General features: G+C 39.5%; 1 protein-coding gene, 1 long non-coding RNA gene and 1 pseudogene across 3 annotated transcripts in view; 1 reads left to right on the top strand and 2 right to left on the bottom strand.

Annotated features, from left to right (window-relative positions):
- Positions 1–17,529, bottom strand: part of LOC104415074 — a 44,232-nt pseudogene extending 26,703 nt beyond the window's left edge. The window contains exons 1-2 of the transcript XR_005545907.1: positions 17,390–17,529; positions 17,225–17,300 (exon numbers count right to left, since the gene is read on the bottom strand). The product of XR_005545907.1 is annotated as a lipase-like (transcript). The remainder of the gene's footprint in view (positions 1–17,224; positions 17,301–17,389) is intronic.
- Positions 12,222–17,424, bottom strand: LOC104415087 (lipase). Its single transcript, XM_010026325.3, has 11 exons — positions 17,390–17,424; positions 17,225–17,300; positions 16,361–16,440; positions 16,183–16,248; positions 15,971–16,018; positions 15,792–15,859; positions 15,418–15,490; positions 15,166–15,327; positions 13,420–13,614; positions 12,825–12,913; positions 12,222–12,662 (listed from the first exon to the last, which is right to left on the bottom strand). The coding sequence occupies exons 6-11, from the start codon at positions 15,824–15,826 to the stop codon at positions 12,449–12,451; spliced, it is 768 nt and encodes a 255-aa protein (XP_010024627.2). The 5' UTR covers positions 15,827–15,859; positions 15,971–16,018; positions 16,183–16,248; positions 16,361–16,440; positions 17,225–17,300; positions 17,390–17,424; the 3' UTR covers positions 12,222–12,448.
- Positions 17,530–20,422: 2,893 nt separating the features above from the next.
- On the top strand, positions 20,423–22,910 carry LOC120286909. Its single transcript, XR_005545622.1, has 5 exons — positions 20,423–20,454; positions 21,419–21,543; positions 21,643–21,745; positions 22,247–22,358; positions 22,798–22,910. It is a non-coding gene; the product is annotated as an uncharacterized LOC120286909 (long non-coding RNA).
- Positions 22,911–25,622: the final 2,712 nt, after the last annotated feature.

The following is a 25,622-nucleotide window of genomic DNA, read 5'->3' on the forward strand; positions in this document are numbered from 1 at the left end:
TTGGACTGTATCGCTGACAATTTTGAAGCTGCCACTTGATATGATAATGTAGTTGAAGTGAATACAATAGGCGTTAAAGTAATTCAGTCACATTGTGTCCTTAGGGACGATTAGAATGTGCACAGTTCAAAAAAGTTGGAGGCAGTAGTGATTACTAATTACTAGTCAGAGTCTTGGTTCGCACAGATTCTGTGGCTTTGTCATTTAATTCTGCTTATGCTAAGATCTTGAAGTTTACCTTGTGACTCTTTGTGCTACTTCTCTTTGTCATCATACCTGATGGAATGCAGTAGGAAAGGAATACTTGTAGTCTAGTTTAGAATATGAAAAGAAAATATTATTTTATATCTATTTTCTGTTGTAAGTATAATATGATTTAGCTCCATGAGAAGTGATTAAGTGTTGATGATGTGTTGCTTAATTTAAGCATGTGATTCATTGCTAGTATCCGCAGCATATCTAATATGGACATGAGGTTATACAAAGTGGAGAATTTTAATTGCTTGAACACTATCCATCTAACTTACTAGTCACTACGAACTGTGGTTTCATTGTGGAGGCTAACAATCTGAATTGCTTGCCCACACTCCTTGTCATATCTTATAGTAGTAGTTCACTATTGCAGCTTATGGAAGTTTTAGAGTCGCCGAAGTGTTTGTGGACAAAATTCTCTTCTAGTGAGTCTTTGAACTCTAATATGGTCTTTCCCAGTTCTTTTGTTTATTTTTTCTCTAGGTTTGTTTGCTAAGGTTATAGCAGAATGTTGGCCTTTTATATAAGAATATCCTTTCTCGAATTTTATTTGAAACTAATTAAGATTTTCATCTTGTGGTCAGTGAGACTGGTTCCATGGATCCACCCAGGAACCGGACCGGACCGGCGGTTCGGTTCCCGAGTGGATCCATGCAACAAACGGATGGATCTTGGTTCCAATTTTTCGGAACCGGTCCTTAGCGGGCAGTTCCCGGTTCTAGGTCAAGAACCGCTTGCCCGGACCATGCACACCCCTATTACCAATCTTCCAAGCGAAGCAAGACCTAAACTCTGTTCTAATTGCAATATTTTTTTCCGACCCCAAAAACACCTAGAAGGTGTTGAGGAGATCCAGAAATTGTCCTTTTTTAAGAAATTAGAATGGATCCATCAACACCACAACGATTCTTTGTCGGTGAAAAAGATCCATATGTACTTAAGCATAGCCGCTCTATTGCAGTCTTTCAAATTCCGTATGCCGAGCCCACCTTCATTTTTTGAGGCATATGTTGTCCCACGCAACCTTAGCCCCACCTTTACCAAGTGCGGATCATTTCCATAAGAATTGTCTCAAGATTGTTTCAATACTAATTAGAACCAACGCCGGTAAGGTAAACACACTCGACCAATATGATTGAATGGAATGGAGGACTGGCCTGATGAGTTACAGTCTTCCAACAAATGATAGAAATCTTTGAGTCCAAGATCGAGCCCTAGCAGTGATCCGATCAATTAGAGCAATACAGTGAACTTTACGAAGTCTAGAAGAGATGATGGGAACCTCGAGGTATCGCATAGGCAAGGTACTTTCTTGGAATTCAAAGGCCATTTGAATATAATTGCGAAGAGAAAGAGATCCTCCCAACATAAAAATTTCAATCTTGTTTCTATTCGGGATTAAGCCACTCCATGAAGAGAATATATCAAGACCCTTTTTCATTAAGGTGATAGACGCCCAATCAGCCCGGCAAAAAAGGAAAACGTCATCCGCGAAAAAAAGGTGAGTCAGCCGAGTTGCCTTGCACCTCCAATAGGGATTGAATTCCTTAAGAGAAGTCTGGGAGATTAGAATTCCACAGAGTATCTCTATCACAAGCGTGAACAAATAAGGGGACATAGGATCTCCCTGTCGTAGTCCTCTCCCTCCGGCAAAGAAACCATGAAACTCTCCATTGATTGAAATGGAGTGTTTGGGAGTCCGAACACAAGCTATAATCAACCGAGCAAAAACATCAGGGAAGCCAAATGCCGTGAGTGTTAATTGAAGAAAATCTCAGTCAATAGTATCATAGGCCTTTTGGAAATCCACTTTTATCGCACATTTGAGGAGGTGAGGTTCCAAATGAAACCCAACAAATAATTCTTGAGCCACGAGATATTTGGACTTTTGTTTTACTAAAACAAAATTTTAGGGGATATAATCAAAGCTAAAACTATCGGAGAACAAATTTAATCTTCTGTTAGTCTCGTTCGAGGAATTTGATACTTCTTGAGAGTTTTTTTTATTAACTCATCAAGTCATTGTAATTAATAACTTTAATCTTGAAATTTCTTTTTGTCAGGGGTTCGGATGTACGCCTAAAAAGACTTAAAGCTTGTTAATTTCATAACAGAATAATTTTACACCATTAAATCTAGTGAGATTTTATTTTTCCTCCTTGGCTCCTCCCCACCATGTTGTCCTTATCAAGTATCAATAGGCTCAAATCAATCAATATTTGTGCCGATCGAAATCCAAAAGTCTTGCCGGTGCTGGAGCATACTGATCACTCATGCAATTGCAAGGAACTTTGAGGAGGTCTTGTTTTTTGATATAAGAACTGCTTACAACTGCAAACTGTAATCTTTTGATTTATAGGTTTTGTCTTGTTTTGCGGTTCTTTTGGGATTTGTTTGCTTGGAAGTTTTCTATCTTCTTCCCATATTTGATTACGTTGAGTAAAAAAACAATTCTTTCTATCAAAAAAAGAAAAAATCCGTACTCATGTAAACCGGTGGATGACGTGGGCGCTGTGGAGAATTCACCTGATCTATCGGTGCACAAGTTGGGTTTACCTGTGTTGGTGCACAGACAATACCCGCTCGATGACTAGAGAGAGGGAGGGAGAGAGAGAGGGAGAGCTCTATATGATGATATGTAGAGGCAAAGACGCGAGTGTGAAGTAACTCGCAGAGGCAGGACGAGTTAAAATTCAATAATACAAAAGGAACGAGAGAGAAAGAGTTTCTTTTAATATTTCGTTTACCCGAAGCAACTCAATCGCTTCCCCATCTCTTTAGAAAATCCAGGGTTTTCTACTAGAGCGTTGGCTTCCGCCGGAGCTGCTGCTGAAGTTGCGCGCGTGGACATCGCAAACCCGTCCACCGAAACACGCACGCGCGGCGAATCGCTCCCTCCATCGAGCCCCCGCCGAAGGAACCGTCGATATATCACCTCGATAGCTCCTTGCCGCAATCGGAGCCACATCTGAGGTGAGTCTCCAAGGGCCCCACTTTTTAACATTTAAAAAGAACCCTGGCATTTTGTCAACTTTGATTGGCCACAATGAATCATTCTTAGTACAGTGATCTCATGGCTCGGAAGTTTTTACCATCTCTGGCTGCCGCTGCTTTTGCTGCTATCCTGTTTCGACTTTTTTCTCGAGGAGGAGATCAAGCGAGATCAACGGAGGAGAGTGCAAGTGGAAATGATGGAACAGCAGGAGGCGCTTCTTCTACTCACACGTCAACAGAAGGTCAAGAAGTGGCCACTTCATCGGGATATGACTATGAAGTATTCTTGAGCTTTAGAGGACCAGATACTCGAGCAGCTTTTACCGACTTCCTTTACACTAGTCTTAAAGATGTAGGTATCCACACATTTAAGGATGATGAAGATCTTCGCAAAGGTGTAGAATTTGCCCCAGAACTTCTCCAAGCAATTAAGCAGTCAAAGATCTTAATACCTATCTTTTCGAAAGATTATGCCTCTAGTGTTTGGTGTCTCAAGGAAGTAGTTCAGATGGTCGAGTGCAAGAAAAATGGGGGGAAAATGATCATGCCCATTTTTTATGATGTGGCGCCTTCAGAGGTTCGACACCAAATTGGGAATTATGAAGAGCCCTTTCGTTTACATGAAAGAAAGAAGAGGTATGACCAAAAGACTATCAGAGAGTGGAAGTATGCTCTTGGTGCAGTTGGGGCAATAAACGGATGGGAACTGCCAAGGGAGCCTATCAGGTGATTCTTTTAACATTCCATCTCGTGTGCGTTGTATCATTAAACCCGATGCAATTGAAGTTATGCCGCAAAATCACGCTAAATAATGGCACAATACCAATTTTGTCCCATTTCATTCCTAGCAACATTTTTTTTTGTCAGTTTAAGTCATTCATTAAACCTAAGTTCCACCGCTAATTCATATAAATGGAATATATATCGTTGAAGAACACATTTAGAATAGGTTTGTAGTTTTCAATTTGGTCTTTTTGGAACATAGTTTGGTTCAACTCAGCTTTCTAACTCATTCCCTTTTGACCTCTCACAAACAGTAGGCGAGAAAGCGAGTTCGTGAAAGAATTCACGCAGAAGATTTTCAATGAGTTGAAAAAGGCTTCTCTGGCAGTATCAGACAACTTGGTCAGTGTCGACCACCATGTGAAAGAAATCATGGAAAAGATAGGTGTTCAGACAAGCGAAACACGGATTATAGGTATCCATGGGATGGGTGGCATCGGAAAGACGACTCTTGCCAAAATCATCTACAATCAGCTTTTAAAAAAATTCAACAATTGTTGCTTTCTTGTTAACATCCGTGAACAGGCAGAAACCAACAACGGCATTTTATCCTTGCAGAAGAAGCTCATCCTTGAGGTCCTAAAAAAGAAACCGATCAACATAAGAGATGTAGATGAAGGGATTCAGACAATTAGAAAAGAGTTGTCTAATAAAAAAGTCTTGGTTGTTCTCGATGATGTGGATCACGAGAAACATATGGATGCACTTGTAGGAAACCATGATTGGTTTGGTAAAGGAAGCAAACTTATTATTACAACTAGAAAGAAAGAGGTTCTCAAGGTTCCCGAAGTGGACGACCTTTGTGAAGTTGACTTGATGGATTTTGATAAATCTCTTCAACTTTTTAGCAAACATGCCTTTAGAAGAGATTATCCTTCGGATAAGGATATCCACCAATCCAAGAGGGCGATAAAAATTGCTGGAGGTCTTCCGTTGGCTCTTGAGGTCATGGGATCATTATTAGCTCGCATTGAAAAGGAAAAGTGGGATGTCAAATTGAAACAATTGAAAGAAATTCCTCCTGAGGATGTTCAGAGTAAGCTGAAAATAAGTTTTGATGAATTAAAAGATAGGGAAAAGGTTATATTCCTCGATATAGCTTGTTTTTTGATTGGATATGATAAAGACATTATTGTTCACTTCTGGGAATCTAAATTTTATCCGAAATGTGCCATGGATGTTTTGGAGAGCATGTCTTTGATAAAGATTGAAGAGGGTAATAAAGTGTGGATGCATGACCAACTCAGAGACCTCGGAAGAGAAATAGTTCGTCAACAAAGTGAAATGAAAATAGAGAAGCAAATTAGGGTGTGGGATTCCAATGAAGCATTGGATTTGCTGAGGAAAAGTGAGGTAATATCCCCCATGCAATAAATCTCCAAGTTACTTATGGATATTTTCTTTTTTAAAAAATGCAGCTACTTTTTGTGTTCTCCAGCACCATTGTGACCCACTCAATTAATATTTTTGCTCTTTTAATATTAGATTAATGGTAATACGGAACCTCTTAAAATGGTGATCTTGAAGCGTTTTCATTAACTTTTTGTTCTTAAAATTTTCCTTTGGGCAGGAGGGAAAAAAGGAAGTTGAAGCTCTTAGTCTCAAGTTTGATCGTGAGAGGCACTTCCGTTTTACCTATGAGGGCTTTAAGAGCCTTTCAAATCTAAGGTTTCTTCAAGTTGACAATTCGGCGGAATATTTTGATGCAGAAGAGAGGCTTTTTTGGCACGAATCGCCATCAAGTGTTCTTCCGACTAATGTTTTCCTGGAGAATTCAAATCTCCTTCCACAATTACGATGGCTTTCTTGGCATGATATTCCCCCAACATTTAAGATTACAAATTTCTATATGGAGGATGTGGTTATTCTTGATCTGTCTGATAGTAGAATTACGCATGATTGGCAAGGGTGGAGCCACATGAAGGTATCTTTTATGGAAGGAAAAACTCATTATTTTGTCTTATAATATTCGAAAGTAATCTTTGCATGATTTTTCTTTTCACAGGTGATGAAGAATTTGAAAGTTCTGAATCTGGGGTTTTGTTATGGCTTGGAAAGATCCCCCAACTTCTCTGCTCATTCAAATTTAGAGCGCTTGATCCTATACAACTGCAGCAATTTAGTCGAAATTGACGAGTCGATTTGTCAATTGAAATGCTTAGTTTCCTTAGATGTAGAGGGATGTCATAAACTTTGGAGGTTGCCAAAAGTGGTGGGGAGAGATCTTGCAAGCCTAATTGATTTGAATATATCTTTTACAAAGATCAAGGAACTACCCAATTCCATCGGAAAGTGGAAAAATTTGAAAGTATTGAATATGATCGGTACTCCCATACGCAAAATACCTGATGCCCTCTGGATGATGGAGAACCTTGAAAAAATAGAATTCGAAGCTGAGCATGATTTCAAAGTGGAAATTTGCGATTGCATCTACAAAAATCGATGCCTGAGGATCTTGAATTTGGGGGATGTTAGAATATACAAAGTACCGAGACTTCCCGAAAGTCTCATCAATCTAGACCTACATACATTGTACATGGATACGTTTCCAGATCTGTCAAACCTGGTTAATTTAAAGGAATTGAAGCTATGGTTTGGCCGACGTAATGATGGTGGGGAATCTGGTGGGCCTGTGGAAGCATATCCAATGCCACGAGAGTCCCTGAACCCGTGCTCTGATTACGTGACCACCTTACCCGCGGATCTTAGTAGCATCCATCCCCGACTCAAGTCACTTAAACTCAAGGGCGCTGATCTGCGTTGCCTCCCGCGCCTTCCCTCCACTTTATCAACCTTGTACTTTGACTCTAAAGACGTGACCACCCTACCAACAGATGTTATAAGTCTCCTTCCCCAACTCAAGAAACTTCTTCTCCGGTGCCCTTATCTGCGTTGCCTCCCAGGCCTTCCCTCCAGTTTATCATCCTTGCAAATTGTATCCGAATGTGTGGCCGCCTTACCCATGGATATGAGTAGTCTCCTTCCTCGACTCCAGAAACTTTCGCTCCATTGCCCTATTCTACCTTGCCTCCCGAGCGTTCCCCTCAGTTTATCAGAGTTGCGGTTGAAAGATTGCAAGTCACTTTCTTCCCTGGGGGATCTATCGAATTTGAAGGGACTATCATCTCTTTCCATCGTTGATTGTGCAATCTTAGAGATTCGAAGCCTTGGTCTTTTGGAGAACCTAGAAGAATTGTGGCTTGAGAAACTTCAACAGGTGAAGACTTTACCTTCTATAGGTAATTGCAACAACCTAGGTTTACTTTGTGTATGCAAATGTGGTAATCTGGTTAAGATTCAAGGCGAACTACCACAATCTTTGGAAACATTGATGATTCTTGAATGTGGATCTTTAAAGGAGTTGCCTGATCTGTCATGCTTGAAGGGACTGAAAAGGGTTAGAATAAAGTGTTGCGGGAATTTAGACGTGGAGGCAATTTCTTCGCTTTGCCGGGAGATGTCAGTCAAATTTGGGGAAGAAGACAGTGATGACGAATACGAATCTGAGCAAGAAGACGACGAATTTGAATTTGAATCTGAGGTAGAAAGCGACTGAGGGAGAGTGCGAGGAAGAAGACGACGAATGAGTGCACAATCTTTTGAAAGCTTCTTGATCCACGTCCACAAATTGTTCCCTCGTGTTCAAGCTTTAAACGGATTGAGGTAAGTTAATTCATCTGACAGCCAATGTTATCCCTTTTCAGCAACGTAATTCTTTCTCGGATATGAACACTGAAGTTTCATATGCACTTTTCAATTACCTTTTCACAAGTTGATGACTGCAATTCTGATAAAGGCATTGAAGTTATGATTCCTCCGTACAATCAAAGGGTTGTTAATTATGTACAAATATTCGTTCTCTTTTCCTAGTTTGGTTTTGCTTTTTAGCTATATTTTTTCTTGGATGGTTTCTCCTTGCTTTTATGTTTCCTAGTATGTATGTCGATTGCATCGCTTTTATTTGATATGTAACAAATTATCAGAGATACTTGTCGATTTGCTGCTTCACATATTTTGAAGTTGATAACCTTGCCTCACATTGGAGATAACTTTGTTATGCTGTAAACAATTTGATGGAATATGTGTTGGAAGGTCATATAACCATGGTTCTCATCCTGGAACTTTACAGCATAGTCAACTCATTGATGCAATTGTGAAATAGACACTCTGTATTGATATGCTCATGTTCAGTTTATTTTCCAAGAAAGGTGTGCTTCTTAGTGGGATTTGCAAATGTTATGGAGAAGTTATAAAATGAAGAAAGACGGATTTCACTTGGGTAGCGGCATCGACAGTTTGCGCAGCAAACCTCCATCTGTGACAGGAGAGAGGAGCTACTTAGCTTCTCTGATGTATCATAAATCATCTTATAGTCGAAGGCTAATATTTCAGTATTCCTGGTGCATAGGACCTATGATGAGTCTCACTGGGGTCAAAAATCATGTAAGTGGACTCTTGTATGATCTCCATTATTGCCTACATCTTCTAGAAATGGTTAAACCTAGGTGATTATCTGTAATAGAAGCCCATCCATTCACCTCAAGTTATACTAGAGGACTCTTTTTAGGTTTTGAGTTTGACAAGAACTGCGAAGGGAGACATCTCAAACGACCAGCTTTTTGCCAGTTTCTAATGTTGCTGAGAGCTTTTAGAGTTTGAGAAACTTACATAAATCTTTCGGTGCAGGGAGTTGTGGCTAATTAGGCGTCTGTACAAATGAAGACTGAAAGAAGGAAAATGAAGATGACATTTACTCTCGCCTCAATTCCCTTTCACAATCTTGGGGGCGACATACTGTGCATCCATCTGTCGAGAGACAAAAACTTGAAGATCAGGGAGGGAAGTCGTTGCTTAACGATGAAATTGTCAAATCTGTTGAACTCGATGTTAAGTTTTAGTTGAATGTTTGGCACTTTTTTCCAGAGCAGGGCAGGGGGATTCATTGTGCAATTTGTGGCATCATGTATAATGTTTTTGGGGGGTAAAAGGGCTATTTAGGCAAACCTGATTGTTAATTAATCTTTTTTGTGGGGCCACAGAACGAATATTGCACTTCATCTGGATGTGTGTTCTTTCATTGACATGCAATAGAACTTGCTTATCAGTACACAAATATTCCTTTGCGAGGAAACACTCGAAGAGCTTGTCTGGATAGGGTGAAAAATTGTGTGTGTGCTTAAAGAAGTGTTCACGGTAGTGCCTGCCAAGATCAGTTCATGGACTTCTTGACGTGAAAATGGTGCTCAAGGTAGTTTTCCTCTTGAGTATGATAGGCACTCACAGCACAAGAAACAGGAATTGTTGGAATTCATGAAATGGGCGGTGATGTCAGTTGAGTCTCACCAAAATCATCTACAATAGTTTTCACATGGTTTTGAGTACTCAAGGGCATTTAGTACTTAAAGAATCATGTGTCCATAAGTGGAAATTGACTGAAATAAGTAATGTTGATGAAAGGATCAAGATAATTAAAGATAGGCTATCTAGTGAAAGAGTTCTCTTCCTTTTTGATGATGTTTACAAGAAGAAACAATTGAATGCACTTGCTTTACCAAAAAAAAAAAAACAATTGAATGCACTTGGGGGAAATATCTATGATATTCAAGCATTGCTGAATTCTTTGACACTAAGTATCAAGTGCTGATGGATCTCGAGATTCTTAGCGCTTCACATTGTTTATAACTGAAGATAATCTCTTCCATTGGTCGCTGACATCTCTATCGAGGCTATCTTTTAGAACCACCACAATTACACAACTTCCCCTGTCGATTGGAGCTCTTACAAGCCTTGAACACTCGTCTTTGAAAGAATGTAGATGTATACAGAGGCTTCCAGACTCGAGTGGCAATCTACAATGGCTACTTGAGTTCAATATCTCCTACACCTGCGTTAAAGAGCCACCTTCTCAATGGGAAACATTAAAAGTTTGAACGTTGTGAGGACGTATAATTGTTCCATTGAAAAGATACCCAGTGCCTTATGGTTTCTGTAAAAGCTTGAAGAAATAGATGCAGCAAGGTGCAAGCTTGCAACTGGAAACGATAAATGACATTTGCAGATATTCTTCTTTGAGAATCTTAAAATTGACACTGATTTAAACATGACAATACCAAGGCTTTCTCATCTGCTTAAACATTGATTCATCAATGATGACACGTTTCAGATTTCTTAAACCTGATTAGTTTAAATGATTTGTATTTGGCCATTTGACAAGATGTTTACCCGTTGACAATAGTCCACTTGTGGAAAATCCTATGCCATGGTGCATTGTGAGATTAAATAAAATGGAGTCTTTGACCTTGTCATCTGCTGTTGTAACCACCTCATCAACAGATATTGGTGAGCTTTCTCTACTCAAAAGACTAGAACTCCGGTGTGCTAATTGGCTGCGCCTCTAAAGGCTTCCCTCAAGTTTGTCTTATTTATCTGTTGAATCTTGATGGTGGAGGAGAACATCAATGGATCTCTCAAATATTAATGGTCTATCAGAACTAAGAATGGTAAAATCTGCAATAACAAAATTCAAGGCCTTGACTGTTTGAAAAATCTATGAATTCCAGAACTCTTCGATCTTGAAAAGGGAGAGTTTCTTTAATCCAACTCATTTGAAGAAGTTGAAGTCACTTGAACAAGATTATTGGAGTAATGTGGATTTTGTTCATTGCAAACTACTAGAACCTTTGGAAGAATTGTTGATTGGAGGCCCTGCCATACCGATCTAAGTTGATCGGGTCTAAATGCTTTGCAGAGAGGGGATAACATGTGTGAGGCCTGACTGTTTCAACTTGACGAGGTTCAAATGATGCAATGTCTAGCATTGCTTAGGAGATTCATCCACTTCTCGAAAAATTTAGAAGACATGCTCTACAAAGGAGTACATTTTCCAATAAGAAGTGCATGCAGTTCTTGAAAGGTCAAACATTTACAACCAAATATGTTGTCAAGAAAGCTCTGAAACATAAACAAATTGCTTATTGGCCTAGGTCCTTTTAGCAGACTTCATTATTGTTTTCCTCGAATCGTGTTCTTTATACTAAATTAGAATCACAATTTGACAAATTGACTTGAAACCTGCACTCTTGCATTGTTAATTACTGGCCTTTTTGCAACCACTTTTAATTTTGAAGATGGATGGCTGCAAAATGCTCATGAAATGGACCATGGTTTCTTTTGATCTATTTCATGAGTTAGATTTGGTTAAGACATATTCCCTTTTGACGATTTTGGTTGGTGAATAAATTTCTGGTAAAAGACTAAGTCAAACTGATATGCTAGTTTACTATAGTCAAGTGCATTAATCTTGTCAATTTACACATTGGCCTTTTACGTGAGATCCTCGAAACTTGCTCGGTTGTACAATTTGAAGCTGATATCCATGCCCTGTAAATATTAACTTCACTACACCTTAAACAATGAAAGATATATCCAAAGTGTAGGTTTTCATCAGAGACAGAAGCTCTGTCATTCACCCTTTCGTTTTCCTTGAAATGGAGCTTTAGGTTTCAACATTGATAAGGAGAACCACTGCCCAACAAAAGTCCCACATGACAGCCTAAGCTTCTCTCTCTCTCGTAACAAGTAAGAGAAATTTACAGGGTCTTTCTATGCGAGTAAGCTGTGGTTAACTCAATTAATGCATAGAATTGACAACTAGCTCACCAAGTAAAGAAGACGACAATATATTTTTCCCAACGCTTTGGTGTTGTACTCTTGGCTAACTTATCAACTATCGTAGGTATGGAGGACTTAGATGGTCTCTTGCACAATGTGCTGGTCATAATTAGCAATATATATCCTTTGAGGAAGGAAATTTAGTTCTTCAGCTTTCCACCAATGTTAGTTCCTGTATATCAAGGGAAGAAAAAAAGGTAAAAGCTTACAACTCTCGTTCCAAAGGCTGATCAGTGTTACATGTCAAAGCCAAGATGACATAAATTGTTCCCTCCTAAAAGTTAAGATTTAGCAAAGGTTGCCAGTGGAAATGATGCAAGACAAGGTCATCATCTGCTTCCAAGATGACTTGATGTAATAATTAATCAGCATAACTCCCCGCCAGACAACAGTTGAAGTACTTGCGCCAATAAGTCTTTAGTGACAATGTATTTACAAGAATGACACATTCAAAGCACTCTTTGCTTCACCTTATAAAACTGGTTAAGTCTGGTAAAGAAAGCCACGGGCCCAAGATAAGATTGAGAGGTCAACTAGGGAACGCATTCATTTAATAGAGATCACAGAGTTGTATTTACAAGAATGACACATTCAACTTCGCGCTATTTACATTCAGAGTGAATTTGAGTAGAGCTCTTATGCGTCTTGTCATGGATGTGGCCAACAGATTGATGGAATCCATTTCATAACCGTCATCACAGAGGTCCCTGATAATCTTTGAGAAACCAGGTGCTGACCCGGGAGCATTTTAACTGAAGTTGCTCTTGGCATCAGAATCTGAAGGCAGCCTCAATGCAGACGCAGAAGGATTCCTAGAAAGCAAAAGATTTCCTTTGACATCTTCACCTCCGTATTTCTTCAATTGTGCGTCCACTACGATTTTGCATGATCCCCATGTCTCAGCCATTAATCCCACGCCATAGTAGACTAAATGGTCTGCGATGCTGTTACCAGTTACCGATCTGCATGGATGCACCCTCATCAGTCATCCACATATATTCCTGGCAACAAAGGACTGACATTCTCTAGAACAAGCTGATTTGTCACGACTCATTGCATCTAGCATGACAAATCCACAAACTAATTGCTTGAACAAGTAGCCACAACTGAAACTACCTCATTACCTGCTACATGATGGGTCTTCTCCAGAGCTATCACAAACTTTCTCGACCTGATAAACCAGACTACCAAATCCTACATTATACAGCCATACCTACAACAAAGGGAACATTCCAAATACATGTGAACATTGACATAGAAAAGATTATGAGTAGTCACCAGAGTAGCAGGTGGAATCAAATCATTTTTGCATTATCTTACATCAATATGTTTATCCGTGGCTTTCTTTGAGCTAGTCACCAATAATCATAAGCATTAGCAGACACACAACAATTAAAATGTGTATAATTGCACAAAGCTTAAGACTAGGTCAAGACTAGGTTATCAGCCATCAGGAAAGAGAGAGAGAGAGTATATAGCAAACATTATTACGCGTCTTAAACTTTGGAATCAGTATGAAAAAACACAAGAAGGCTCTTGCAGGAATGAGAGTTACTCAAATATTTCTGAAAAGTCATGAGCACTATGGACCACCCTGCTTTGCTATGAAGATGAAAAAACAAAACAGTTATCTTTTATAAGCTGAAAAAAGAGAGTACATACATCGTCAGAAGAAATGAGACTTTGGTTAGATAGGTTGGAAGAAATCCAAAGCCTTACCTCTCTAAGGAAGTGATGGTAAGTCTTCTGTGGGAACTGAGAATAGTATGGAAATAAATGAGGCACAATATCATGTCCATTAGTAATACGTATTGTATTTGGCACATGGTCACTGTAGCAAGATGCAAACACTGCATTGCCAATACGAGGTTGTCCAAATGTTAAAACCTGAACATTCCGTGCTTCATGATTGACCTGGAAATGATGTGTCCCCAGTTATATAAGTAGATCAGATGAATACTGGTCTGGAAAAAAACAGCTTCAGCACACAAAATTAGACAGCCAAATAACTTGAATGTTAATAAATCAATGGCACTGTCAGGATGGGCGAAAAAAACAGTGCATCAAAAACCATATATCACATTTCACATACAATGGTGAACAATAGAGCAGCCCTTTCTCTCCATGAGGTTTGAAGGTCTAGCGTTGCTCTGTCAAGTTCCCATCCACAACTTCCCCAACACCAAACCCCACACCCACAATAAAACCAACCCCACCCTCAGCTTCAAGAAAAGATGTCAACAATATGGAATAGTGGGATTGGGTGAATTCTAATCGAGGCGCATTTACATGCTGCCACAAGAAGCAACTGGATGCTGGTGGCGTGAGCCACATTCTGCTAATGGCATAAACAAAAAATTCCTGGTTCATGGTGAAAATGCCCCTTGAACTCCAAAACATACAGTCATAAATAGCAAAGGAGAAACTAAATAAAAAAAGAAGGGCCACAATGCATGGGCATGCTGTCACAATTGAATATAGAATAATTTTCAGCAAGAAACCAGAAAGCAAAAGTAACATTTTTAAATCATTTGTGTTAGGACAAAATGTTATGCTTGCTACTAGTACTTCAAGAAAAGGTATAGTCTATAGTTTATGCAACCTATGATTCTATCATAGGCCACATTAATGTTTGACTCAAAAAAATCACCACTTGTCATGGAGAGAGAACAATGGGACGTGACTTTGGGGTGGGTACCATTTCTGGTACCAGTTCCACAACAAGTGCCTAGAAAAGTACACTGGGCCACTCTATTTAACAAAGCTGAGACAAAAAGCATGATTTGGACATTTAGAATTGGCTCCAGCCCAGTAATCTAACTGAAGAGGAGCTGCTTCATTTGACTAGAGAGAGACAGTCAGCAACAGTGCACGAACCACAAACTTGGGATCAATATATAATCTATCTTAAAATGCATTAGCACTTTAAGATTACATGACATAAAATTTGAGCTTCAGTGCCTAAAAAAGTTATATGTCCAGACCATAAAAATATCAACAATCTCATAAAGTTTACAGCAAATGAACTTTGTAAGGAATAGTTGGATGTCTTTACCCACCACATTTAAGTAATCAACCAACTCAAAGCTCCAAAGCTTAAAATGTATGACTCAATTCACATAACTAGATACTTCGATAATTGGTGGTTCACGTAAAGACTGCGTGCACCCCATTCTGCTTGTGTTATGACTGTGTGCACCCCATTCTGCTTGTGTTATGTCTATGGATTGATCTAACAAAAACATAAGAAAACAAGATGCTATGTATGACGAATTGTAAATACAAATATGAGAGCCATAGAATGTTCAAGATCCACTTTAAGAGTCCAGACAGTTCAAGGTAGAGTTGGCAAGAATTCCAGATAACTCCTAACAGACCAAAACTGAATAGTTGAAAGAACACAATACAAAAGAAACAAATAAAATTCACAAGTCCCAGGCATAACAGTTTTTCAATTTATCTTACCACAAGATCTAGTCCGCAAAAAGATGCCATAGCCCCTCCCATAGAATGTCCTGTCACCATGACGTTGATGTCTCCATATAAATCCTCGGCTCTTGTAACAGCATCCAAAATACCAGGTCGAATTGTTGTATTGTGATAAGCAAAATAAAATCCATTATGAACCTAAGCAATAATCAATAGAGTAAGACTGTGATTCAATCCAAATCAGAAGCATCCACAGGTTGCGAGAGGCTTATCATCTCTAGAACTCACCATGGCACCAGGCATGCTGGGGTAATTTATGTCAAGCTGTTTCCAGTAGAGATCTTCAACCCAATTTTGTATTCTGTAGACATAAATAGAAGCAATCACTAACTAAAAAGCTCAAATGATAAAGAGACGTGACAGAATTTTCACAGAACAAAATTAGTGAAGTATGTGATCTCCTTGTGACTCCATCTGAAATTACAAGAAAGTAACTTCCATGTCTTGGTGGAAATGATTCACCCTTTTTCTGTTCATATGGATGGCAGTCCCATGTGCCTTGTGTACACATTCACTGAGGGTGCTCTTCTTAGCTTAAATTTTGATCAAATCCTTTGCATGTCAATTGTAAGGGAAGGAATTGCAAAAGTTAACATGCATACCTATGTTCTTGGGTACCTCTGAAAGCTATAACCATAGCATTAAGGTCCTTGGCCACCCCAACATATGCCTATATATATATAAAATAGTTTAGAAATAGAGACAAGCAATTAGATGCAATTCAAACATATAGGCATCACAAGCGTCCAATTGATAGGCCACCGTAAAACAATTTATATACCTGTAAGCAGTGCTAAACATCAACTATCAGTTCTATGACTTTGAATCCCTGCTTTCATATCAAAAAGGCATTAATAACCAGTTCAGAAGCTCATAAGATGAGGCAGCATATGCCCACGAAATCTCATCTTAAAAAATTGGGTATTTAGTACTAAATATCCATTCTTGATGCAACCTTAGCAACAATGCTACATTAAAAGGTAGTCAAATTACCTTAGTCTTTCCATCACATCTAGGACATGTCCAACTAAAAAGTTCTGTCAAATCTGACATGTAAACCTGCAATAAAAAGCTTTGCATTAATTTACAATTGTATTGTATTGAAATGGTGAACTTGATGCGTACTGAGAAGCTCTAGGCAAATGCGAATTTTTTTTCAAAGAACACTTACAGCTGATGCATACTCCACCAATATCGTGGCAAGAGTGTGATTGTAAACAGCTTTATGAGTCTTGGACCTCACTTTAAGTTCTGCAATTACTGGTAGATAAAATTTCAGATTGGAATGCAGTCACACTCATTCAATCACAAGCAATGAATCAAGTTTCTTATGACTCTAACAAGCAATTATGACAAATCCAGTGAGGGGAACACTTTAAGGAAACATCAACTCAAAACAACATTTAGTATGTCTTTGCAGTCCTCCTTCGTGAAATGAAGAAATATTTACAAAATCCAATGCGATCAAGGGGGAATATGTAAACAACATAACGCACTGCTTTCCCACAAAGCTACCCCATGAAAACCTACAGGCTACAGTCCATAACTCAACTGAACAAAAGCTGAATAGCGAATGTTCGATCACTCTTAAGATGCTCAACATATTTTTCCCCAAAGTAGAAACAGAAGAGTGAGATTTGCATTGAACAAATATAAGGAAATTCAATCAATCTGACCATATTCCAGGCGTAGCATTGATCCAAACTAGGTAATCTAAGGGCTTAACAGAACCAACCAAATACAACTCAACGCTCATCTTTTGTATGCTTTGAAAACACCCAATTGTAAACAGAGGGATCATATAGCTATAGTTTTGCCCCATTCAATCAGGTACTCCATCTCCACGACAGAGTCAACGATTTCCCCCAACCCTGAAATGCCTAATCCCCTAAATTCACAATACAAATCTCACTGTCCGCGCTCAAAAACCGACGTACTCAATCCTAGCGCCTTTCTATTCGCGCCTTCTCACAGTCAAAACTCCTCATCGGAGAATCAGAGCATTAACTGATGCACGAACGCGGATTGCAATTACCTCTCGCCCCGCTTGCGGCAACCAAGCACGTCAGAACAACCATCGCCCTCAACCACGACCCGCTCCGCTCCATATCCTGCAACAGAAAACGGATCCACAGCGTCATCGAGAAAAGGAAAAAAAAAAGAGCACGAAATCGCGCCAAAAAAACTCCAATCTCCGCACCTTTCATGTACGAAAACAATCACGCGCGATCAAAACGGCTCGAATGGCCCGGCGAGAGAGAAGAGAGAGAGATCGCGAGATCCTCGTCCGCGTCGCTCGAATTCGAAACTCGATTCTGGTCTGTCGTGGCGTCGTCCGTGGACTTTTATTATGGCGATTGAGAGCCGCTGCGACTTGTCGGGAGCGAAGGGAAGCAGAGGAAGACGACGAAGTTCGCATCTTTCCTGATTTGCCCTCGGGATCTTCTTCTGGTGGCCGGCATATTCGGTGTCCGCGTTCGGTGATTCGTCGGTCGCGCGAGGGCAAGGAAGGAAGTTCGTCTGAAATCGGGGGCGTGGAGAATGACCGCGCGGCCGATTTCTTCTGCTTTCGGACAAATTTGGGGTTTCCATCTTTCTCTCTTTTGGAGCTTCCGTATGATTTCTCCACGTCAGCTCTTTGACTCGCGGCTTGGTTCAAACTAGAATATTCCCAAAAAATACACTGAAATTAATGTTAATATTCGTGGAGGTATATGAAAACGCAAGTACTACTTCGGACGATTATTTTCGAATTTAAGCTAGAATCAATCTAATGACTCGAATAATTCAAATTTGAAAAGAATGTAATTAAATTTGAGCATTTAGCAGATCTTGAATATAAATCGGAATCATTTATAACTTTTTTTGAAAGAAAGTTGAAGAGGGTGACTTGTAGTAAGTATTAATTTTTATGTTCTCGTTGTACTTACGTTGATTTCTTTTTCTATAATAATACAACTTCCATTGCTAATTGAAAGATGGATAATAAGAGTTTCCAAAATCAAGACATAAAATCGACTAAAAGGAATGGGAAGGTTTGAAAATCCAAGGAGGTGGAAGGGAGCTTATTCCATGGGTCTTTGTAACCCAATTCGCAGCCTGGTCAGTTTCTCTGGCCTCAGAGATGACATTAACATTTGGCAGCTAGCCCGAGAGAGATCTACGATCATTGATAATTGACCGAACACGCCATGGAGCTTCCATCCGACCCGCCAAGCATTCCACCGCTGATAGATTGTCTGAGGAAAGTTCAATGCCTTGTGCTCCTGCAGCTCGCGTCTCTTTCGGTTTCCACGACAAGGGTGGCATCAGCATGGGTTTCCTCAATGAAGCCATCCGTGACGAGGCCATGGTTGTTCCTCCAAATTCCCGCGATCGAGCCGACCAAGGATGAGCGGCTTCACGAGCTCTCCACGTTAATTTTTGTGGGCATTCTTTCTTCAGTGAGGGAGTCCACTGCACTAGTAATAGGTTCTTTTTTTGTTCAGCCCTTTCTCGGATTCCACTTCGCTTAAAGGTTATTCGTCGAAATTGCTCCATCTATGTATGTACAAGGTAAGGTTGGGTCACCAAGCTTGGAATACCCAATTGTTGTGCCCTCTCCTAGGAGTTCGTATCCCCACTTCGCTAAATACTTATATTGAGTCAAATGTGGCAGTTTATATTTTTTAACATAAATATACTTCTAGAATTTCGAGTTTAGTTGCTTTGTCTAAAATACATGATCTATTTATAATGTGTATACATTAAGAATTGATCACTACCTTAAAAATTAGAGCATTGTCATCTCATAATTGATCAATTGTATACAAGAGTGGAATGAACATCGGGAAATTAAGACTTTACATGTAAAAGAATATGATGAGTTCGTATCCTTGGACAAAATATCACAGATGTGCATTTTAAGAATGCAAAGAATTTGAATTTTCCTTTTTATTTCGTGTTTAGCTTATATTGATAATATAAACAAGAATATCAATGTGTGGTGCACAGTACATTCAGTACCTCTCGCAAATTTATATTGATAGTGGAATATTATAAAACCGTAGCAAAATTAGTGCACAAAACAAGTGGAAGTTAAGAAAAAAATGAGATTCAAGAAAAATTACTGTGGAGAGTAAAATGATCAATTTAGTAGACACCAATCTTCAAGTATTTTCCTTCATACGTATTACAAATAAAATGAATTGCTTGTGTAACCTAAGTCAAACTTTATAAGCACAAAATCGATTCACACATCACTATTTTTTAAGAAGGAATAGTAGCCCACCCCCTATCGTGGTAATTGAATCATAAAGGGATCACACGATCTTTGAGGTATGAGTTCATAATTTCAAATCATATCCAGAGTAAATTTCTGATTGGTTAGTATTTGAGGCATTTATAACTTTTTTCCAAATTTTCAATGCATTGATACAAGCATACGATGATGAGTTTATACATACAAATAATGTAGGCTTAAACCAAATATTTTAAGCCAGAACATTTATGATAATATAAAAATGAGTAATCATATCACAATGATCATCCTTTTTTTTTTCTTTTCGTGACCCGTCACGGCGGCGAGGCGAGGCCGAACCACCCCGCTGATCCTCGAGCCGCGGGTCCATCCCATCCGCGCGTCGGCCAGCGCCAGCTTTGATTCCCGCGGCGGGAAACGAAATTACATTTCCCCGACTCTGACTGGCGGGAAATTTTCGCACCCTGTCGCAGATAACGAAACCGAATAAAGAAAAAAAAAAGCCGGAATAAAAGAGCCCAACCTAATTAAAAATCATAATAAAAGCGAAGGGACTATTTAATACAAAATTACGAAAAAGCGCAAACCCTCCTCCCCCTTCTCGCTTCCTCCATTTTCGGACACCGACTCCGATCGAACGACCCGCTCCTCCGCCTCCGCCCCCTTTTTCATTCCGATCGTCGTTTCGGATTTCGATTCGGCCTCTCTCTCTCTCTAGAACGAGCAGCGACGACCTCGATCGATCCGCCGATCTCCGCCGGAGGCAGGCCTTCAGCACCGATCGCCATGGCGCGGCCCTCGAGGCATCAGGCGTCCTCCGACGAGGCCCTGTCGGACGGCTCCGAGGAGGAGGAGCAGCCGCAGCTCGACGAGCCTGTCAACGAGGAGGACGAGGAGGGCTCGAGGCCGTCGCCCGCTCCGCCAGCTCCGCCGACGAGGACGACGCCGCCCCTCCCGCCGCCGCCGACGACGACGCCGACGAGAATGGCGAGGCCGAGGAGGAGGAGGAGGACGACGACGATGAGGTTCGGTTGCTCGTCTGCTCCTGTTTGTTCTTTTACTGGATTAGTTGGGAATTTCGGCGCCGGATCTCTCGTTTGCTTGCTAGGGTTTGCGGGGGTCCGGTGCGGTTGTAGGTCTCTCTGGTGTTTTGCGCTAGGAAGTGGATTTGTGCTTCGTGTTTGAATGCGAGTTTTTCTGGAAGTTGTAGAATGAGCGTTGGATTTCGACCGAGGATGTTGAGACACTCGAGACAAGTTTCTAGTGGTCTCTCGTGATTCTTTTACTGCATTCGTTTCTGCAGATTGGCGCTTGCTGTATTGATCCTCCGATTTACTATTGAATTGCGCAGAATGAACACTAATAATACAAAAGTATATACGTATAGATACATGTACTGTAAGGTTGAATTGGACAAGAGTTGAAGCATTTTCGAGGTGAACTTGTTTCTTGCTCTTCGTTTGGGGTTTATTATATTCTGCCATACTCTCGGTTGGATGAAGAAGAGCAGAAGTTGAGAGGTCTCTCGCTCATAGTGAAGGCATGGTGTTCAACCTTCATATTGTGCATGCCAAAAACTATGCCTTTGAGAGGGATTTCTGCCTATTTTATTTTCTTTCGTTTTTTTTTCCCGGTTGGATGGTTGATTTTGCATCTCCATGGGTGGAGTACTTGGGCAGAGCTGCAATTTTTCATGTTTCTTATATTTGAAACTGATGACTCGGGTTTTCCCCTTTCATTTCAACATTTCCTTGTGATTGAAAGCTTCATCAATCACCTCTCACCATATACAAAGTGGGAAACAATGGCGAACAGAGCTTGTTTATCTTGCTTTGCTTCTGTCTTTACATACACATGACTTCTTGAGTTGGCAAGTGCTTCCATACATCTGAAATGTTGTTAGATACTTGGAAGTATGACTCAGTGAGGATCAGAAGCGTTGCCACTACTTATTTATTTTTGCATTCTTTTTCCCCATTCATTCCGCAGGAAGATAATGGTGAAACAGAAGTTAGCAAGATGAGAAGGCCAGGCTTCGTGATATGCAAAAGTTGAAGAAGCAGAAGATTCAGGAAATATTGGATCAGCAAAATGCCGCTATTGATGCTGATATGGTGCCTTTCCATTATAAAAATGATTCTTTCTTGCATTTTTTCGAGCTTGTGTATAGATTTTGACAGTCAAATTTCTTGTTTTTGAAATAATTTTACAAGAATAATAAGGGAAAAGGGCGGTTGAAGTATCTCCTGCAGCAAACTGAGATTTTGCTCATTTTGCCAAAGGGAACCAGTCTGCTGCGCAGAAGATCAAAGGAAGGTACTGTTACCAATGACAATTCTCTCTGTTTTGTGCATTGCAGATATGATCTCTTGTTCATATGTTCCTTTTGACTGCCTGCTGAACAATTTCTGCATTGGTCCTAACTTTCTTCATACTTCATAGTTGCTTAACTGGGACTGAAAGCTTTGTTTGATCCTTGATGGACCTTTTGCTATACATTAATAATTGCCTAATGCCAGAATACTTTAGAGGAAAGGTGCCTATGGTCCAGTGAGTAACTCTGGCTATACTTCCAGTTACATTTGGTGTTAAGGTTCCATATTGAAAGGAATTGGGATTTGCTAACATTTATGCAAATGAACAATGTTCAATTATAACCTTATATTGATTGTTCTCTCCCAATGGACAAATAAACATCTGCTCATGCTTAAAAGTTGAAGAAAAAATGTTTGTGAAGTTGAAGTCATCATTTCCCAGACCATTTCTGCATTCAGCATTCATGTTTGCTCAGTGATGTTTTCTTTGCTTAACGTGTAGGGGCGTCATGAATCTAAAATAACTGAAGAGGAAGAGGATGAAGAATGTCTTAAGGAGGAAGAAGATGGCTTGTCTGGTACAGGAAACACGTGGCTGGTGACACAACCCTCTTGTAATCTCTCTTGTCTCTCTCTCTCTCTCTCTCTCTCTCTCTCTCTTTGTCTCTGTCTCTCTCTCGTTTGATTGAAAGGGTAGTCTTTGCTGTGTATATCTCTCCTGTGCTCCTGCTTTGACATGTAGAAGCTGTAATGTTTGCTGAATGCTAGGTAATGTGGGATTGTAAATGTTCTTGTTGTTGACATGATTCCTTATCACTAACAGTTAGCATGCCCCAAGCACATTCTTTTGTTTTGACTAAGTAGAGGTTTTTGACATCCCTTCCCAGCCCTTGTCTAGACAGGAACCTCATGCACTGGGGACACCCTTTATTGTGTTGTCGTCTTGCTCTTTCTGTTTTGCTCTGATTTATGCAGTTATCTTGCCAAAAAGATATCTCCAGCAAACATAAGTTCACTGCTTTCTTAAGTTCTATTTTTATGCTTTTTTTGCAGGTATACAAGGGAAGATGAGGGATTACCAGCTTGCTGGATTGAATTGGCTCATAAGATTGTATGAGAATGGCATTAATGGAATACTTGCAGATGAAATGGTAGGTCACAGGCTGTAGCATTTAGACCTGTGCAGTATGGAAGCTGGAAGAGCGAGAAGATGCAGAGCTAGAGAAAATTTGCTAATAGAAATCCCAATGATATCTTGGAGATATTCATCTTGTAAGATCTTGAAATTGACATGTGCTGAGATAGCCAATTATCGAGGCTCCCAGAAGGTCTTCTATCCCCGGTGGATTGGTAGGTTAAACAGACTGGAGTCTTTAAAGTTGTCCTCTTCGATAATGACCACCTTATCACTAGATATTCCGCAACTTTCTCATCTCTACAAAGTTGAACTCTGTCGGAATGTCTGCAGTGCCTCCCGAGGCTTTCCTCAAGTTTACCGTCCATATATATTAGACATTTCCTATCAGTGCTTACATTAATAGACCTATCAACCTTGAAGAAACTGTAAGAACTTTTAATTGAGTATTGTGCAATTACAGAGATTCAAAGCCTTGAAAGTCTGGAGAATCTTTAAACTTTTGAGCTGAACGAGCTCCACTGACTGGACAATTTGGCCGACTGAGTGGCTTGAAGAAACTGATGGCTTTTCATTCACATCATCGTAGTGATCTGGTTGATCGGAATCACCGGACAATTTGTCTATCTTATCTGGCAACTTTATCCTAAAGTTTCTAATGTTTCAAAGTGGAAGAAATTAAAATGAATAGGCATCCACCCCGAGATTTGAAAACTCAACGCATTCTAGAGTTGCCTGATCAAATTTGGAAAATTTTCTGCAAAAGAAAAAAGAATGGACACCTGCTCCGTTGAGGTTTTTTTTTTTTTTTTGATAGGAGGTGCTTCCCATTCTGTTGTGCATATGTGTAACGAAGAGGTTTATGTAAATCTTCTGTTTAAGTTCACTTTGCATGTTGACTAGTGATAGTTCTGCAAGTACCCTTGTTCAGATTTTCTTTGTTTTAATTTGGTTTGGTTTTAGATGTTTTAATGGCTTTGAATTGCCAATCAACTTACCTAATGAGGTCGAGTCAAATTATATAAACCAAGTGCATTATTTTGTCAATTTATTATGATATTTGAGGTACCTTATAAATTGCTACTTCGTCTTACTGAATTCGAAACTGGTCGATGCCCATACTTTATGTAGGAGAACTTTAAAGTAGCTGTTACAATGTGGATGAAAGCATCTTAGCACTTGTGGCATCACCTCTATGGCAATAACAAACACAAAATTTGAAATAATGACCCAATCATCAGATTTCAAATGAATAGAAGTGTGGCAAAAACTTTTTCCAAGTCTAAAATTTTAAAATGGAATAATTCGTGCCGTCTACAAGTTCTTATCTTTTTGCCTCTTTTTTTATATTTTTTGTAACAGATAATCCACAAGCATTAACTGAGATAATGAAGAGCCACAACTTCAAAAACACTATTTGAAAGAGAGAACTTTCATACTTGAGATCAAGAGGAGTCAATATATATTCTTTTAATCTTTATAGTCATTGGAGAGGCTTCACAAAACTTTTGCCAGTCACTAAAGAGACTTCCGAGCTTGATTGGGAATTTGGAAATGCTAATTGAGTTGGATTCCAAATGGGATTTAATAGGTCACATCAGATTTGTGAGCAGACTTGTTAGTGGCCCAAATTTCTAATACAAGACTCATGAATAATTTTTGCCATCTACATTAACACAAGACTGTGCGTACACATCGGTTTTGTGTACTCTATTTTAATAGTATTTTGTATAATAATCAGCACAAAGCATGTATTTATAGGGGTTAAATGCGAAGGTTGCTTCACCTCGGAATAAATGTGATTTTTATAATTTGATTGATTGCTAGGGGAGGTCTTGGATGAAGACCAAGCCCGATAACTCACCAAGCTTCATGTTTCTTTGTCAATTTGGGCCTAGGCCATCTTAACCCATTAAACTGGATCGATCAGAGTTTGCCTTGATTAAGATTTGGTTTTTTTTTTTGGGGGGAACAAACTTGTTTGAAAGCTGCATTTCTACTTTGTTGACTCTGACTTTGAATGAATCCAACCATTCATTTGGGGGCAAAAGTGGATTCTCATCCCCAAAATTTCTGCACCACATAGTAAGTGATTTTCTGTGTCAAAGAAACGTTAATAATTTTCAACTTTGATAGGTTGGAGTGATGCTTTGAGGAAGCATCCTTATTAACTAATTTGGCAACAAAACTGGCCGACGACTCTCTGTGCATATTCAGCCAATACTGTGGCCCATGATCTGTGATATAAGAACAAAGGCTTTGATAGTTAAGGCCCTCATCTGTACGAAAAGTCTTCCTTTTCCTTAAAAAAGAGTAGGAGTTAGGCAGTTAGAGCCCACCTGTTTTCACTTCTTCCTAGAGCTTTCAAGCTATAATGGAGGAAGCCTCAATTTGATTCAAATGGAAGGAGTTTGATTTTAAAAAAAAATTGCAACGAGACTTTTGGAGTTTCGTTTTACTAAAACAAATGTCTAAGGGAGTATAATCAAAGCTAAAATTATCAAAATACAAATTCGATCTTTCATTTATCTCAATTCAAGGATTTTGATACTTCCGAGGAATTTTTTTGACTCATGACATGATTAATAACTTTAATATTAATTTATTTTGTCATGCTCCGATCAATGTCTAAAAAGATTTGCGAACTTATTAATTCTGAAATGAAAATATTTTACACGTCATGATCTAGCAAGATTTTATTTTTCCTTTTGGCTCCACTATCACGGGCTTCTTCATGTTCTCC

This window comes from Eucalyptus grandis, chromosome 8 (genome assembly GCF_016545825.1).
Source record: "Eucalyptus grandis isolate ANBG69807.140 chromosome 8, ASM1654582v1, whole genome shotgun sequence".
Lineage (NCBI taxonomy): Eukaryota > Viridiplantae > Streptophyta > Magnoliopsida > Myrtales > Myrtaceae > Eucalyptus > Eucalyptus grandis.